Source organism: Platichthys flesus, chromosome 2, assembly GCF_949316205.1.
Source record: "Platichthys flesus chromosome 2, fPlaFle2.1, whole genome shotgun sequence".
NCBI lineage: Eukaryota > Metazoa > Chordata > Actinopteri > Pleuronectiformes > Pleuronectidae > Platichthys > Platichthys flesus.
Genome location: NC_084946.1, coordinates 14,655,154 through 14,672,417, shown reverse-complemented (window position 1 = coordinate 14,672,417; position 17,264 = coordinate 14,655,154). Strand labels below are relative to the sequence as shown.

Below are 17,264 nucleotides of genomic sequence, written 5' to 3'. Positions count from 1 at the left end.
CGACGTTTCCCACTATCGGCGGCACTTCACCCGGAAACACTCCCACGAAAAGAAGAAGAGGGTCATCTGGCAGTGCGTTTCCAACATGGCGGTGAATCTCACAGACCTCTCCCTGCCTCAGCTAGAGGGACTGAAGAACCAACTGGACCAGGTAACAAGAGCAGGTTCACTCCATTTCACGCCTGAGTGTGTTCGGACATAGTGACCCGACGGGGGCGACACTCGGGTTGAAAACAAGACAGTGGGGAAGCTAACTAGCCTCACCCGCTAGCGGTTCAGACGATGCTTAAATACCCGGCGTGTTATGACAACGCGTGTTCCTCCTCGTTTTACGTAGAATGTTCTAGCATGGAACGTTATGAGGAAATAGTGTAACACGTTATTATTCTCACGTTAAATCAATGCAGTTGAGTTAATGGCTACAGTCCTGTTAGCATGACCAAGTCAACCGTGTGGGGTTCAGAGGAGTGCCCCCCCCCCCCCCATCTACCGCACTGTCATTATTTCATCATGCAGGTTAATTGACCAATCAAATAGATGATTGACACGATAACATGATATTAATGTGTACTCATGTCTGCCAAAATCAGTTGTCTATGATACCGATCATCTTTGTCCAGACAAAACGAGAACGATGAATATATAGATATGTTGGTTCTCGCTATTTGGTGACATTTTATACACTGAACAAACAGACAGTCAAAATCCTTAGAAGAAAGTTTCGCCTCCATTAACATTGTGTATTACTGCAACATTTCCCTGTGATTTGTGTGCGTTTTATAGTTTGAAAAACTGGAAGGAGATCGATTAAAAAGAGAAAACAATAATCATTAACTGAAATAGTGACCCCTTCCAGACCTGGTATTATCATCCGTCCTGAATGATCCATTTAAAACATGATTTGATCTTTGAGCTGGGAAATGAGATCTGATCACAAGTGGTCCAAGGAGAAGCATTCAGAAAGGATATCAGTGCGAGGAGGGAACAGGACAACTTACCGCTGTCCACGTGTGATGGGATCTCTCAGGACACATGTCAATACCATGTCTGTCCGGGGCCATTGAGGGTCTTGCAGCTAGAATTTGACATGAGACTGGGCCACAAGACGGGGGACCAGTCAAAGCTGCTTCTGTACTTCAGTCGTAAATTCTTCAGACGAATTTGCAGTTACTCAAATTACTTGGACCCAAATGAACCTGGCTTTTTGGGAGTGTTTGGTGTGTTGACTCTGACTGGTTGTTTTGTCAATTTTAATGTCTTGCAGGAAGTTGAGTTCTTGACGTCTTCAATAACTCAACTAAAAGTTGCCCAGACAAAGTTTGTTGAGGCAAAGGATAGTTTAAATGTGTTGAGCAATAACAACAAAGGTGAGTGAAATACATTTGATTATTTTTTGACAATCAAGTCTTAATCAATGTCACTGGAAATATTTATTCAAAAACATACATACCTCATCGGTGGTTCTTCAGTTCCTGTGATAAACCATGTTTCCCTTCTCTGTGTGTCAGTAATAGTGAACTTTATCACGAAAGTTCAGCCTCGATTTAGTGTTGTGAAAATTGTGCTGATCTGCAGCTTTGAATCTTTAGATGTAATGGATTAGTTGTTCACCTTTTCTGTTTTCTCTTTTTTTCTCATGCAGGAAAAGAATTGCTGGTGCCTCTCACCAGTTCTGTATCCTTCATCACAATGTAGCAGCTAGCATTTAGCTGTTCTGTGAGATGTAATTCAAATGATGTCTCTTGAGATGTACAGTAGTTGCTTGTCCTTGACTTGGTTTCTTCTCAGATGTACGTCCCTGGAACATTAAATGATGTGGAACATGTCTTAGTGGATGTGGGGACGGGATATTATGTTGAAAAGGTAAACATTTGAACACCACACAATGTATTCATGTATTTCAAGTGTTCATATGATGTTGAGCTAGTAATTGTTATGTGAATTTATTTGTATAACTGTATTTGTCTGTGTCTGTAGAATGTGGGAGACTCAAAGAAATTCTTCAAGCGCAAAATAGACTTCCTCACAAAGCAGATAGAAAAGGTTCAGCCAGCTCTTCAGGAAAAACATTCAATGAAACAAGGTAAGTCCAGAAACATCTTCAACAGACAAACATTTGTACTGCATTTCTCCTATATCTTTTACTTATACATATGTCATAGACTGTATGTAAAGTTGTCTGACATAATGGCTCCCGAAAAGTAAAGCCAAAGCACCTCAATCGCCCCTGGTGGCTGGCTGCAGTATAGGTCATATACTGTGTTAGCAGATGGGGCATAGGCCAAACTAAAATGAAAAAAACGCATATCAAATAGTTTTATCTTAAAGATGTTTTTAGCAAGTTTGGTTTTAATTAGTGACTTGATGATACAACCACAGGATGAAATGTCATGCTTGACTGTTCCATCACTACTACACACACTCTACAAATTGTGTAATTAGTGCAAGATGACAGCGACCATATCCAGGACATTTTGGCTTCATCTTTAGATAGTGGAAGTGGAGGCAGTATCTTAATATAGTCTGTATGCAAGCCCTAAGAAATGCATTTATTTAATGTTATACAGGGATGTAGGTATGTAAAATGTATAATTAAACGGATGAAAGTACCATTGTTGTTCATTACTGAAGACCGCACATACCAAGTTAGGTTGTCAACCACAACCTTATCCTTTAGTTCAGGACAACGAACGCACCTATTTACTTAATGCATTGAGGGTTGTTTTTTTTTGCAGCTGTGATCGAAGTCATGAATGTGAAGATCCAGCAACTACAACAGAGCCAGCCGACGTCACAGGTGGCCGGGACCACCAAGGCTTAACCTAATGAATCAACAATAAATGATGAATAATAAAAAATCTTTCTGTATCTGTCTGAAGTAAGTGCACAAACCTGGTCACCAGTAAGTAGGCTGTTGTCACTGGTAAATTGGTCATGTACTTGGTCAATTTTGCATAAACAATAAAAGTAATTAGACCATAAAGCAACAGTTTCACTTCTGAGTTTCATCATTGGTATCCAGTAGTTAGAGGTTTTTCAATTTTGCATCTGACACAACCATTAAAGCCCTGCACACCCACATAGCTGTGTTCCATTAGTCTGATGGGAGAATGTGGGTAAAACTTAGTTTGGGAATTACCTGAGATCACTTAATTCTAATTTCTAATGCCATCCATGTGATATTGTAACCAGTGTTTAATTTCAATTTACATGTGAGTAAATACTAAAATCCCATTTGTCTCACGTCACCTTTTTAAAAAGCAATTGAACACAGAAAGCTAAAGTGACCAGTACTTATTAATTGAAAATAATTTTTCGCACACTTTCAAACTTTGCATGAGGCCATGTCCTCTTCACTCACTGTATGAGTAATGAGTGATAACCAGAAGTGATGGAATGCAAGTTTAGCACATTTACCTAAGTACTGTGCAATTTAAATACAACTTTGAGAGCTCCTTACTTTATGTATTAGGATTTTATGCTGCATTGTACTTATACTCCACTAAACTCAGCTGGAAGTGTACCTTTTTTATACATTTACTGTCAATTATTGGGATTACAGTTAATATAATTTTTATATATATATAATTAAAATATAAATTTGGCTGTTTTTACCCTTGTTTAATTTTACTTTTTGTTTTGAGGTTTGGATAATTGGTTCAACAGAATATATATATATAAAATAATTAAATTAAATTAATAAATAAAAAATAATTAGCTATTTTCTATATTGTTTACCTTCAATTGTCAATTGTTTAATCTTTAAAGCACCTTGTAACCTTGTTTACGCGTTTATTATCATCTTATCTTATCTTCAACATGTCCAATGACTGGGTTGTACTTATAATGCAGTAAATTGACTGGCAGGCACGTGCACAGACATTTTGGGGGGCCGGTGCTCAAACCAAAAAAAGGGCAACCATCGCCAACATTGTTTATGAAATTAAAAATAATAATAATACATAAATAAAAAACACAGTAGGATATTTTCAACTTATATATTTATTTTCAAATCATCAATTTGAATAAATGAATAACAGGCAAAAACAGACAAAACAAGGCCATATTGAAGAACCAAATAATATGTTTATGTTAGGGTTAGTGATGTGATGTGATGGGCTCCTCTGGACCAGGTAGGGTTACTGATTCTCCCTCATCTGTTTTACAAGTTGATGGCCTGATCCAAGATAAAAGAGAGCTGCTACCCTGAGCTGCTTGCTGCAGTTCGCAGTCCTTCTGCTTTTGGAGTCTCTCTTTTCTTGGCATTACGCTGCAAATTTTGTAAACGAGATAAATCTCTAAATTTCATTTAAATAATTACGATTTTAAATTAAACAAAACAAGTGAACTTGTCTAATTAATAGAACAGTAAAACTGCCTTTAAATGATCTGTCTGTCTGTCTGTCTGTGTATGTATCTCTCTCCCTCTCTCTTTTCATTAAACATGACAAACGTCAGTAAACAGCTGGACAAGGCTTTGAAATCACAGAGTTTTTTGTTTGTTTTTATTTTTAGGAAACGTCGGACCAGTTGCGACGTAATGTTTTCAGCGGCGCTAATGTTGTGGTTCATTTATCACCAAACACCGTCGGGGGATTGCACAAACACCGTCATGACCTGTTTGTCTGATGCTGCGGGCAGTGTTGTGCAAGTTCACACCTCTCATGAACTAGTTCATAGTTCAGTTCATACAAGTAAACATGAATAGTTCACGTTCATAGTTCACCATTTAAATTCTGAACCAGTTCATAGTTCAGTTCATGTCATAGTTTTAAGGTGGAAAGTGAGAATGAAAGACTTAACTTGTTAAAGAAAACCTTATCCATCACTACCTCTTGCCTTTACTGTTGGAATCTTTATTAGACAGTGTGTAAAAATCCCTCTCTACTTTCTCTTGCCATCTGTATATGAGACCGAGAGCTGTTGTGTTGCAGGTATGACCTGCCCCTTTAAGGGAAGTTTGTAGTGTGTGACGTAGTGCACCTGGGTATTGTGGGAAAATACGCTGAAAGTGTGTGTATAACCATAGATATGTGTATAACGAGAAGTTACCACCTAGAGGTGATGCGAGTGTCGCTCCTGTATATCCGAGAAATACTGGGTTGAGTAGGTCAGTCACCTTTGAAGACCATCATCAATTACCCCTGAACCAGCGCGGAGAAATGATGATGGTGATGAAAAATTAAATATAAAAAAATATATATAAAATTAAATATAAAAAAATTAAGAAAAATTAAATTAAATTAAATTAAAAATAAAAAAAAACTGCCCACTGCGTACTTCCTGTGCAGAATCCCACTGCGCACATCCTGCGCAGCAGCCCACTGCGCACTTCCTGCGCAGAATCCCATTGCGCATATCCTGCGCAGAAGCGAACTGATGATTTCCATAAGGAATTAAGCACAATAATAACATCACTAAAACTTCAGAGAAAATATTTTCTACTTTACTACATATATTTGACAGCCTTACTTAAATGTTACTTTTATATTTTTGGATTTTAGATACTGGATGATTTAACATACAAACTATTCCATAAACTAAAAACTTTAATGTCCTTCAAGGGCAATTTGATGTACAACCAGCAATCATCAATTGATGACAGAGAGAGTAATTTTTATTCTTAAATATTGATGAATGGAAAACTAATTGGGCTCCAGCAGAAGGGCACTTTTCTCCAGGGCAAAAGGGCCAGTGCTTCAGCACCACTAGGGGTCTGTCTATCTGTGCACGTGCCTGTTGACTGGTAATGGGAGCTTAGTAAAACATGAAGTGTGCTTGAAACATCCCATGTGGATATAGATTATAGATTATGGATGATATCTCGGTGTGTTGAGGACTGTGCTGTGCTGCAGCCGCTCAGAGGTCACCGTCAGCGGCTGCGACGCTGCGCTGTTGACGGTGCAGTGGTTGGAGGCGGAGGCAGCTCATCTCGTCGGGACGAACAGTGGAGGACAGAGGACGCAGCTGTCACACGCAGAGCGAGCGGCACTTGGGAGCTGATCTGCGGGATGAAGAACTGAGCAGCGGAGGGACCACACTTCACGAGAAGAAACCAACGGGGAATGCTTCCAACCACAGCGTCACTACTGGTTCAAGTTAGAAGTGTTCCAAGTTGAAGTCTGCGCGGATCCACCCGGAGCACGCGCGGCCGTGTGAGTTACCAGTTGCCGGGGAGACGTAAGTTCAACCGGGGAAGCGACGACGCTGAACAAAGAGCAGCCGGCCATTCTGAAACCATCTGCGGGGGATACATCCACCAGGGCGGATAAACCCCTCGGAACCGAAGAGGACACCGTGAGCAGAAGCCGAGGACCGGGGCAGCATGGTGAGTGTTGGGGCCTGGACGTTAGCTAACATGCGGCAACCTGTTTGCGTCCTTCCTCCCTGGAATTAAACCGCCTCACTCTTTTAACAACACGCCCGCGACGGTTTATTAACCTTCGTGATGCCATCTATTTCCCCTCGGTTCATTATTTACACGTGCTGTAAATGGCGGGTCGCGGTGACCCTGTGGTACACGTTAGTTAATGACTGCAGTGTAAAGTCAGGCCAGTTCTCGCCGGTCTGCTACAGTCAACTTAAGCTAGTTAGCTAAAGGCGAGTGTGTTTGTTGTGGCTAGCTACCATATGGTGGACACCGCGCTAGCCTGCGTGTGTTGAGGGACATGCGGCACTCGGGGGGAAACGTGGGACATGTTGTTCCTTATCAAGTTTTACTCCACGTATTCTTTCATTTCGTTGCGGTGCCCGTGCTGCACGTGATTAATGTTCGCCGTTAGCTAGCTGTTCCACTCGGCTGTTAAAGAGCTGCGAGGTAAAGGTCATGGCACGATCTCTTTGTCAGGAGATCGATCAGAGAGGACCCAATAATCAATCAACCACAAACGCCTTGTACCCATACCCCAGATCAGCTCTATTTATTCTGATTTAACGCGGAATGAGTGCGTTTTGAATGTCGTCCCGAGTTGCACGGGCTCGTCTGCGCCATGTGCTCGTTCTTCCTGATTCTCGAAGCTACGTCGCTTCACTTTGAGGCCTCGGTTGGTAGCAAACGGCCACAGGACGCTCGGAGAGGTTACTACACGTTACCAGTTATTAACTGGTCTCGATGGGCGAAGGGCGGTCGAGGTTTTGCAATGGGTGACAGGCTAAAATGCCTTGTTCAAGTCACGCTCCCGGGCGGACCAGCGCCATGTACAGTTACATGTGCCCGTGGGAGGGGCGGAGTGTAGTCGACTAGGAAGCCAATGAAGTGTGTGAGCGTGTGCGAGCCTGTGTGTGTGTGTTGGTAAACTGGATTACAGGATTTCGCATGTGAACTCGCCTCATTCATCGGATTGGCTGTGATATATCTGAAGAAGGAAGTCAGTTGTCAGGGTTTGGCAGGCTTATTAGTTATTTTTGTGTTATTATACGGATAGGCAGTATTTCAAAAGCATATCAGCATAAAACTACAGCATTTTATTGAGTCTGGTGAATTTGACCTCATTTCAAATTTAATGGCTGATTAGTGCTAATCATGTCTTGACAGCTCTAGACTTGTCTGGGATCTTTGTTGGACACAGTTGACACATGTATTTGCAAAGATGCTGTGATTGCTTCATCCTACACTCAACCACACTTCTCAACTTTGTAGGCGTGATTAGCATATCTTAAAATCGTGATTGTCATGTGCAATATCAATATTTCTCCACTCTCCACCAGTCTAATATGCCAAGCTCAACTTTTAGAAGTAACAAAATAAACTATTGACTTTTTATACTAGCTGCCTTCAACCATGCATTTGACTCTGTAGCAAATTCCCCCGGATTTTACCCTTTTATCCTTTTTAGCATACAGTGTAAGGTGTGAACCTCAAACTATATTCTTATAATCATGCAGGTTACCACTAAGGGAGCGGGTCTGAATCCCAATGCCAAAGTGTGGCAGGAGGTGCCTGCCCACCAGAACGACGTCCCAGAGGGGACAGAGGATTCACCTTGGCCGCAGACAAACCCTCCTCCTGCTGAGATGACCAATTGTAAGAACAATTGTATGTTATATTAATGTTTTTGAGCTAAAGTTTATCCCCAGCTTCTCCTCACATGAATTTTAACATAAATATAAATCAAAACCTGCACCTCTCCCATTACAACACTTTGACATATAGAATTGGACAATTTTTCTTAAACAAAAAACATAGTATATGAGAGAATCATTGTAAGTCTATGTGTTCAGGGTTACGCAGAGAATACGAAGCATGACCAAGCTTGTTCAGAGTGTTGTCTGTTGTGGTCTACACATAACCGTTATTTCACAACTATTTTGTCACTGCCTGCATCTCTATCTTAGGTTACACAGATGTTCCTACCATAGAGGGTAAAGGATGTGACACTGAGTTTCCTGACGGGACTGGTGACTTTGCCCCTGTAGTGACCGAGGCCCCTGTACCCACTGAGGGCCCTGTGGCCACAGACGGCATCAACCCCCCTGACTTCGGGTATCTAGTTTTCGACCAACAAAGTCAACCAGCCATGGATGGTGACGTTTCTAAGGAACAACCAATGTCCGAGGAGTGCCTAAGGGAGTCTCTGAAGAAACAGCTGGAGTTCTGCTTTTCGAGGTGAGAAGAGAATATCTTATTATTATTAGTAAGAAAAGATCAATAATCGACCAAGTCCTTTTTATATACCACAAATTGTAATTCGGATGTTTTCGATGCTGATACTCGCTTATGTACTTTATGAAGTAAGTCATGGATGAATAGAGTGGTTGATGATTGATTGAATAGGATCCGTTCCTGATTAATAATGGTGTGAGATGGGAGTGAAAATCCATTTTCTGGCACTGTCCTGATTGGGATGGTACAAAGCAAAGATATTTTGAATGATTTCTTTTAAAGATCAATGTTTTTGTTTTGGTTGATTACAGGGAGAACCTCTCCAAGGACCTCTACCTTATATCTCAGATGGACAGTGATCAGTTTGTTTCCATCTGGACCATCGCTTGCATAGATGACATCAAAGCTCTCACCACTGACATGGACCTCATTGTGGATGTACTGCGAGGTACGGTCATGCTACTGCTATTCTCCCTGTATCCATTCACACTTGTTAGCAGATTCATAGAGGTCAGCAACAGAAACCACATTACAATTTTTTTAGTTTGTGACCCTAATGTTTCAGTTGTGTTTTCCTAACAGCCTCTCCCATGGTGCAAGTTGACGAAAGTGGAGAGAAGGTTCGGCCGAACCACAGTCGCTGTATCATTATTCTGAGAGAGGTGCCAGAAACTACACCAGTTGAGGTAAAGACAACTCGCACTGCACAGTCCTCAACATCCACACTTCTCCCTGCACAGTACATCCTACAAACAAGGTTTACACTGTGTAGCTGCTCAGTTAGTAGCTAGTTATACTCGGTGATTCACAGTTCCTGTTATGGTTCATTGACAGCTCGTCACCGAGCATGCATGGGGAGATGAGTTCAGTGGTGGAGCCAGAACAGTATAACATGTGCCTTGTTTCTCTATTTGCAGGAGGTGGAGGCTCTTTTTAAGAGCGAAAACTGTCCAAAAGCATTAAGTGCAGAGTTTGCACATAACAGCAATTGGTACATAACATTTCAGTCAGATATGGATGCACTACAGGTACGTCTCCTCTTAAATAACCACTATAGAGAGAGTTAGAATACAGTTAATTCTTTGGAATTGATAGTAGGGCTGAGGTTAATAAAATTTGATTATTAAAATCAGTACTTGTCGAATGCTCTAATCGCCTGGCTTATTGTTAACAATGACGGATGCAAATAATGCAGTGTACGACAGTAAATGATTCAACATAACTAATCACACTTCGATACTATACAGCACATGTTAAGACATGGTGAATTATAATAAGCAGTTTATGATTCAGCAAATGGTAATTAATGACGCATATTAAATAATAAGTGATGAATGGTGTCAGTGAAAATAGATAATTGTTAGGGAAGTGGCGGCGCGATGATACAAAAGTTATCCCAACAAAGTGACGTGTTAACAGTGAAATGAGCGGAGGAAAGCTTTAACTCTTTAAGTTTAAAAGGGAACAATGCAGATTTTTACAGTTTTGTGAATGTCGGATTCTTTTTTTTGTCCCCAGGCTTTCAGATACCTCAGAGAGGAAGTGAAAATGTTCCAGGGAAAACCCATCATGGTGAGTACTGTTATTGACTTTATTGAGTATAGAAAGTTCCTAGCTCGAGCTGGATCACTGCTTATCATTTAGACACTAGTTTGGAGCACGGTGAACCTTGTGTTACGCAAGACTAGTTGTGTTGTCAGTTGTCGCGTCACTACCCTCTGTGCTAGGCTGTTTGGCTAAGCCGTGGCCTGAAGAGTGACCTTGGGATTTGTGTGTACAGGCTCTTGATAAGCAAGGAGGAAATCCAATGATCTCTGCTCCTGTGTTTGTCTGAATTGCAGCACACTCGTATCTCCAGATAGTTTGATTGCCAGTGTTATCCCAGTCTGGCATTTACCTTTGCTTTTCACGTATATCTAATGCAGCTGGACTTTGACTTGACCTTGTGGGCCCTAATACTTTTTGCTGAAATAACAAATTAGCCTTTGACATATTAATCATTCTGTTTAAACCCCAGTGATGATCAGTATCGCGCTTGGAAGGACCCATATGCACTGGAACTAGCTGGGAGGAAGTTTTAATCTGTAGTTCTCTATAATTCTATCGTATTTCTGCTGCTGCGTCTACTCTTTACCTCTACTCTCCCTTGTCCTCCTTCACTCTCTCCCCCCAACTCCCTCTCCCTCCCCTTCTCTCCCCTAGTCAGAGCAGTGTTTTATGACCTAATGACCGTGAGATTATGAGATCTGAGGGCACTAAAGGACAATGTACACAGATCTACAATCATTCTTGAGCCACAACAAACACACCTATCTAACTCCTCTCCTTCCTTTTCTGTCCCCCACAGGCCCGCATTAAGGCCATTAACACATTCTTTGGTAAGAATGGCTTCCGCAGTTTGGACTCCAGTGTTTTCAGTCAGCCTGCCCAGCCCCAGGCCCAGTACAGCTCCCCTGTCTACATGCCGCAGATGTACAGCCCTCAGCAGCAGTACCCTGTTTATCCTGTGGTGTCTCAGTCCTGGAACCCTTCAGTCACGCCTTACTTTGAAACGCCACTGGTAAGAATTCAGTCACAGCGTGTTTCTCAAGATGATATTCATTATTGACAAAAGTATGAGAGAGTTACATTGTGTAATTGGATTTCCTTTGTAACATCTAGGCACCTTTCCAAAATGGTGGATTCATGAATGGTTACAATAATCCTGGGAACTACAAAGGAAACTCGGGCTCCATCAAACCACATCGACCCATGAGCAGGAACCAGTAAGTGAATGTTGTGATGACATAGCTCTCTCATTCACAGTAGTTCTGTCCCATCTTAATTCACCTTTTCTTTTAAAGTCTTTATCAAATGCAAAGCAAATGTTCATTCTCTAATCACTTGTATGACAGGATGTGATTATTTTACTTAAGTGAACCACAAATACACTTGCCTGCATTGAGCATAACATTTGACTCACTTGTCAGGTCCTGTCGGGGACCTCACATTACGTCACGTGAATTTGAACTCTATTCTTACTGTAATTTCCTTTGTATAACACTACTGACGTTAGGGGTGTGGTAATACTCATGTTCATTGCCTTGCTTTTTAGCAGACTGCATCAAATTTAACGTTAATGTTTAGCCCCTGATGGTTCAAATATCTTTAACAAGACTAATACTGTCATAACTATTGACATGATTTCCTTCTGGGTGTGTTTTAGACCATGAGACAATAGGATAGACATTTACTTCAACTCAAATGGATCCACATTATGAAGTGAAATGAGACATTTGTTACAGTAGCTTAATTATGTCATTTGAGAGGGCGGCAAATCCCAGGCTCAATCAAAGTGACAGATGAAGTGGAATGACCTCGTAACAGTTTTTATTTTGGTTGTAGTGGCTGTTAACTCAATTCATAAACATTATATGTAAGCCCTGGTTTTTAATTGGCAAACAGAAGTTGCAAGCTACTTTAGAATATATGACAAGTTGTTTAATTTCCCTTGTACGGTCGAAGGTCTTCTGCACAGATTAGATTTGTTTGAATTTGGTAGATATATTTTGAAATGATAAGCAAATTATTTAAACGAATACTAAAGACATACAGGTCAAATATAAAAAAAATGTGTGCAGTCAAAGCAACCTGTGTCAGGCAGTTATGGTCTAGAAATGTAAAAAACTACATTGTGATCAAACTACCGTATCCCTTTTGCCTTTTATTTTAAACTGCTTTAAAGTCATATGTTCATTCTTATTGTTAGAGTAATCGGTTATACTTTGCTAAAATATCAGTCTACTTTTTCATGGTAACGCTGGTGTTTAAGATTGTATGTTCTTTGTTTATGTCCAGAAACCACGTGAAGGGTCACCACAGGCCTGCTGACATGCCCACTCATTCTCCTTCTTCCTTGACACTGGGGGCCCTGATGGATGGTCTGACTGGTCCCTTGAGTGTGCAGCCCTCGCAGACACCCGAGCCAGTCTCTCTGCTGTCCTTCACTTTTAAAGATATTGCTCTGCCAGCTAACATATCCAACGGAGATCTGAGTGGTGGTGGACGGGGCAGGTTAGTTAATTATATCTTGTTTTGAAAATGTAGAGATTATTTGCAGTGTGACCCACTAATATGCAGTGAACTGGTTTGCTCTATTAATATTCATATATATATATATAGTTGTCATAATTTGATCACCTCTTAAGTGTTGACATTGTTAAGGATTGACCTTCACAGTCAGCTCAATGGAAATGCAAAACAAATAAAAACAATGAATATGAAAACAGAACTGATTTGTTTTTAGGAGAGGTGGCTACAGAGGCATGAGGAGAAAGAGAGAAGATGAATATACCACGGTGAGCACTTTTCCTTTTTTTTTAAAATATCGAGTGACTCTCTACAAAACAATTGTCTTCACACATTTCTGTAGACCAGACAGGTCCTGAGGGTATCTCAAAAGTTGTCAGCGTAATGTTCTTTGGCAATTTTCAAGTAGTATACAAAATCCTTACTTGTCTTAACCTTTACCCAATTTTTTTTTCTTCTGCAGCATCCAATCCCTTTGATGGAAGCCAAGGTTCCGCCTCCTCCAAAGTTTGACCTGGCAGCTTCCAATTTCCCTCCTTTACCGGGGTCTGTGGTTAGTACGCGAGGAGAAACCACGCCAGAGATGCGCCTCTCTGATGTTGTACGTGGCATAAAGGTGACCAACAAGGTAAATCTCACCTACGATTGATGATTCTCCTTTATTGGAGAATCAGCCTCAAGGTTACAGTTGCATAAATACTTAATCTTTTTTAATTTCTTTATCTCAGCCTGTGAGCCAAGAAGCTAATGAGAGCAGATGCACAACTGTCTCAGAAGAGCCTGTGAGCTCACCTGAATCCGTGGTCTCAGCTGCCAAACCTGATCCTGTGGCACTGCAGACAGAGGCACCACCCACCTCATGGTACAGTTTTCTTCATGGTGTAGCAAGAACTAATAAACACTACAAGTGGATCTAAACTTGTTAAAGAGGTCCTGCTCACTGTCCGACTTGCAATCAGAACACAGATCAACTACTGAAACATTGCATATTACATTTCTGATTGCAAGTGGGACAGTGTGCAGGAGCTCTTCCAGAAGTCTTGATTGTAAGAACTAGCAAAATATCTGAAGGACGTGTTGTTAAAAATAACACATTGTTTTTGTCAATTCAGTGATTCTTCAGTAAAGGAAGAGGATAAAGCTGAAGTTCCCATTCCAGAGGAAGCGATCTCTTCATCCATGGAGGATGTTTCTCCAGCTGAATCAGAATATGTCCCCCCCGACTGCAGCCAGTCACTTCCAACTGAAGCACCATCTCCGTCTCCCTCAACTCCAACATCAGAGCTGGTGAGTCCTGCTTTCCACCTCTTGAATACTGCATCAGTTTCCTGCTTACTGCTCCCTGTTTAGTCAGTCATATGATTAATTTTATAACCTCCGTACACTGCACTTTGTGTCATACAGAGTTATTCAAAAAATTTGTATAAGTCTAATTGAATATAATCTGACTCCTTTGTGGATAATGAATATTTACAGCTGATGTCAGCTTTAATTCACACCAGTTTAAATTGATTCCATTTGTGTATTAATGTTTACAATTTCTATAGACATGTATATTTTACAACTTAAGTCAATTCTCTGCCATTGATCCATGTCAGTGTATTATTGAAGGATTATTTGTCGTGGATTTTTTTATATTTATGCTCATATGGTGTTCAAACAGAGAACATGTTTGTGAAACTTGTGACATATTTCAGTTTTGAAATGTCTCTATTCTTCACTAACCAGGGGCTCAAAAAGCTCAGCTATGCAGAGGTGTGCCAGAAGATGGCCAAGCCAGGAACACAGATCCCCTCTCCCTCACCTCCTGCGTCTTCACCTAGCCAGCCCCTACAGGAGCTCAAGGCCAACAGGGTTGAAGAGCCTTGCCCAAACTACAGGGGCACAACAGACAAACCAGAGAAAAATGGAGACAGCCGGCCACCTCGTCAGCCGTTGCGCTCCTTCAGAGGGGGAAATGGCCAAGCCAGAGTTGGAGGTGCAGCTGCAGGTGCAGGTGCAGGGCTTAAAGTCCGGGAGCATCAGAGAGGCCTGAACATTGGAAAACCATTTAATCCACAGCGGGGTGCCAGACGCAGCGGCAAGGAACAGAACATTCCCCCAAGGTCACCAAAATAGCTCAAGGAACAGAAACTTTTACAACATGTACTTGAACAAGAAAGAAATATATATGTAAATATAGAATATATGTAAATAGACAGATGGATATATTTCATTTGACAGACTTTGTCAAAGATTCTCTACATTCTTGCAGAAAAATCTGCAAGTAGATTTTCCATTCAGGAACATGTATTTAGTCTGCTGAGAGAATTGCAGACGAGGTGATGAAAAATACTTTGCCTAAAGTAATATCACCATAAACTGGCAAAAGTGTGTGTGTGTTGGAACCTTCGAAAGAGGGATCTTGTATCTATATAATTATCGTGTTCTGACATGAAGCATTGTAAACAATCCAAAATGACCGAAAGGCAAATGTGGCACATATTTTTTTAGTGGCCATTATTCGCATTTGTTTCGTCTTCTGATTTTATTTAGATTTGTATCAAGGGTGTTATTTTGTTATTTTTATGAAATGGAAGATAAATTCCGGGACAGAGTAATAGAAACAGTGGAGTGTGATACCACAGAAGGTTTGAGTTTAGATGAAAAGCTGTGATTGGAGAAGTTCTCATGATTATGGAATCATGCTCTTCAACAGATGATGGTGAAATTCTAAGTAACATAGATTCAAAACATTACATCTTATGATGATGATTTTTAATTATTGAATGTTTTGCCAGTCATTGTCTTTGCGACGCAGATATTATAGCACTGCAAATAGCTGAAATAACAAATGTAGAGTAACAACTAAATTCTATTATCAGTAGGTCTTATTTCAGTTGCTTAGTTTTATTAGAGTTCAGCAGGAGCAGTAATGTTTTATTTGATGGTGTCTGTTTCATGAGGCAGGATTACTGGTTTATCAGCTACTTAAGTAGTTCACGGTGGTAACCTGCCGAGCACAGAACCTGCTCCAGAAATGTTTAAGTCCAGATGATCACCCACTAATTACTGTAACATAGTGTTTAGATTGTTCGGTATTTTAAGTTTCTACTCTGAAGTTTTTAGAGAAGGATGAGATGTGAAATAATTATTTGTAACCACCACCTGCATGTGACTTGCTAACACATAAAGATTTCTGAATAGAAATTGGACTAAAGTAGCTGTTTGATGGATGGTGTTGTGGCCAGTGTCTCCTCTTGGTTTTTGGGATACCGCCTGCATCATCATCACTTCATCATTTCAGCTGAATGTATATCTGTCGCTATAGAAACCATGTTTAAGCTTGACCTTTTAACTGTCTTATGTATTAGCTTTCTTGCGTGTGTGTCTTTATACAGGCTTATTTTTTGTTGTTTATGTACTTATTTCCTGCTGCACAGGATGTCTTTACATTTAATTTTCTGTCCAGTTGTCATGTTTTTTTCTTTTCATGGTTATCAGTGTTTCTCTAATGTTTCTAAATTGTTGTGTAGACTGATCTGAGGGGGGGGAAAGACTGGGTTATTGTCAACTGAGTTGAATGCTGAGGTGTACAGTCAGGATTCATGGCAGAGCAACCTGTATCTGTAGTGGTGTGAACTGCAATGCACTAATGTTTGATCTCAAGGTTTTTAATCATAGCAGATGTAAGAAATGGGAAAATGTTGCTCAGAAATGCTGATCTTATGCTTCAATATGTTTTCATTTAATCTGAATAGCCTGTGGTGCTGCAAATTTAAATGAACAAAAAAAATGAGTGAAGGTAAAGAATTCTACATTTTAGGGTTAGGGGAATTAAAAAAATGCCTTGGGAAACGTGTTTTGATTCCTTTGCTTCTAGGAAACTTACTGTGGTGTTCAGTATTTTGCTTTTTTGTAATCACTAGTTGTCTCCTGTGAACAGTATAGCATAGTATGTTCGTATTGAAAGTGTAAACCTGGGTGCAAGAAAGAGACGGATTACTTCTGCTTCAAACGACACGGAACTGTCATCTCAAACCAAACCTCCAGTGCCTTAACAGTGTTTGATCCCAACAGCAAAAAGTTGTGAGATTGTTGAGCACATCCCTCCACTGATCGAGGCTGGTTAGCTGGTCGAACAAATCCAACACGGTCCGTTCACGACACGGGAGACACGTAGATCCTACCTGATGGAAATCTTAGTCTATGGTGGCTGCAGCTGATTTGAGCAGAGCTTAACATGTACAGTATGTGCATGCTTATTTGTCCAATGTTAGGTGTGTGTGATATAGATGATTTTGTTTGCTTGTCAATGCAATATTAGTCTTATATCATAGTCCTGCTTATTACTGTCTCAATCAAACACAGGATTTCAAGTATCAGCCAAGTACACACTGGTTTATCAAGTGAATATTTTATTACTGAGCCTGATATATGGAAATAAAGATTTATTTTTAAACAGCCCTGTTCTATGTGTGTGTGTTTTCACATGTTCAGACGTGGGTTGTGTTGATCTTCCTTGACTCTCTGACATTACTGGCAGGACAGTGACAGGTGTGTGTGTACAGTATAGTTTCAGTTCCCAATTTAACTGGAAACGATTTCACTGTCC

The 17,264-nt window shown here is 40.6% G+C and overlaps 2 protein-coding genes across 4 annotated transcripts; both read left to right on the top strand.

Annotated features, from left to right (window-relative positions):
* The first annotated feature begins 10 nt into the window (after window positions 1-10).
* pfdn5 (prefoldin 5) lies at window positions 11-2,983 on the top strand. Its single transcript, XM_062400229.1, has 6 exons — window positions 11-151; window positions 1,265-1,367; window positions 1,643-1,674; window positions 1,789-1,863; window positions 1,978-2,083; window positions 2,736-2,983. Exons 1-6 carry the CDS (start codon window positions 86-88, stop codon window positions 2,819-2,821), a joined length of 468 nt encoding a protein of 155 aa, XP_062256213.1. The 5' UTR covers window positions 11-85; the 3' UTR covers window positions 2,822-2,983.
* Window positions 2,984-5,772: 2,789 nt separating this feature from the next.
* Window positions 5,773-17,113, top strand: larp4ab (La ribonucleoprotein 4Ab). Of its 3 annotated transcripts, none has more exons than XM_062400216.1 (15): window positions 5,773-6,328; window positions 7,885-8,035; window positions 8,335-8,605; window positions 8,914-9,050; window positions 9,185-9,288; window positions 9,520-9,630; window positions 10,121-10,174; window positions 10,950-11,162; window positions 11,264-11,367; window positions 12,440-12,655; window positions 12,888-12,939; window positions 13,134-13,286; window positions 13,399-13,532; window positions 13,783-13,957; window positions 14,399-17,113. In XM_062400216.1, exons 1-15 carry the CDS (start codon window positions 6,326-6,328, stop codon window positions 14,786-14,788), a joined length of 2,268 nt encoding a protein of 755 aa, XP_062256200.1. In that variant the 5' UTR covers window positions 5,773-6,325; the 3' UTR covers window positions 14,789-17,113. The 3 variants fall into 3 exon arrangements, with proteins under 3 accessions (XP_062256200.1, XP_062256182.1, XP_062256191.1); XM_062400198.1 differs by having other exon boundaries at window positions 5,780-6,328; window positions 13,134-13,298; XM_062400207.1 differs by lacking the exon at window positions 5,773-6,328 and having other exon boundaries at window positions 7,879-8,023; window positions 13,134-13,298.
* The last annotated feature ends 151 nt before the right edge of the window (window positions 17,114-17,264 follow it).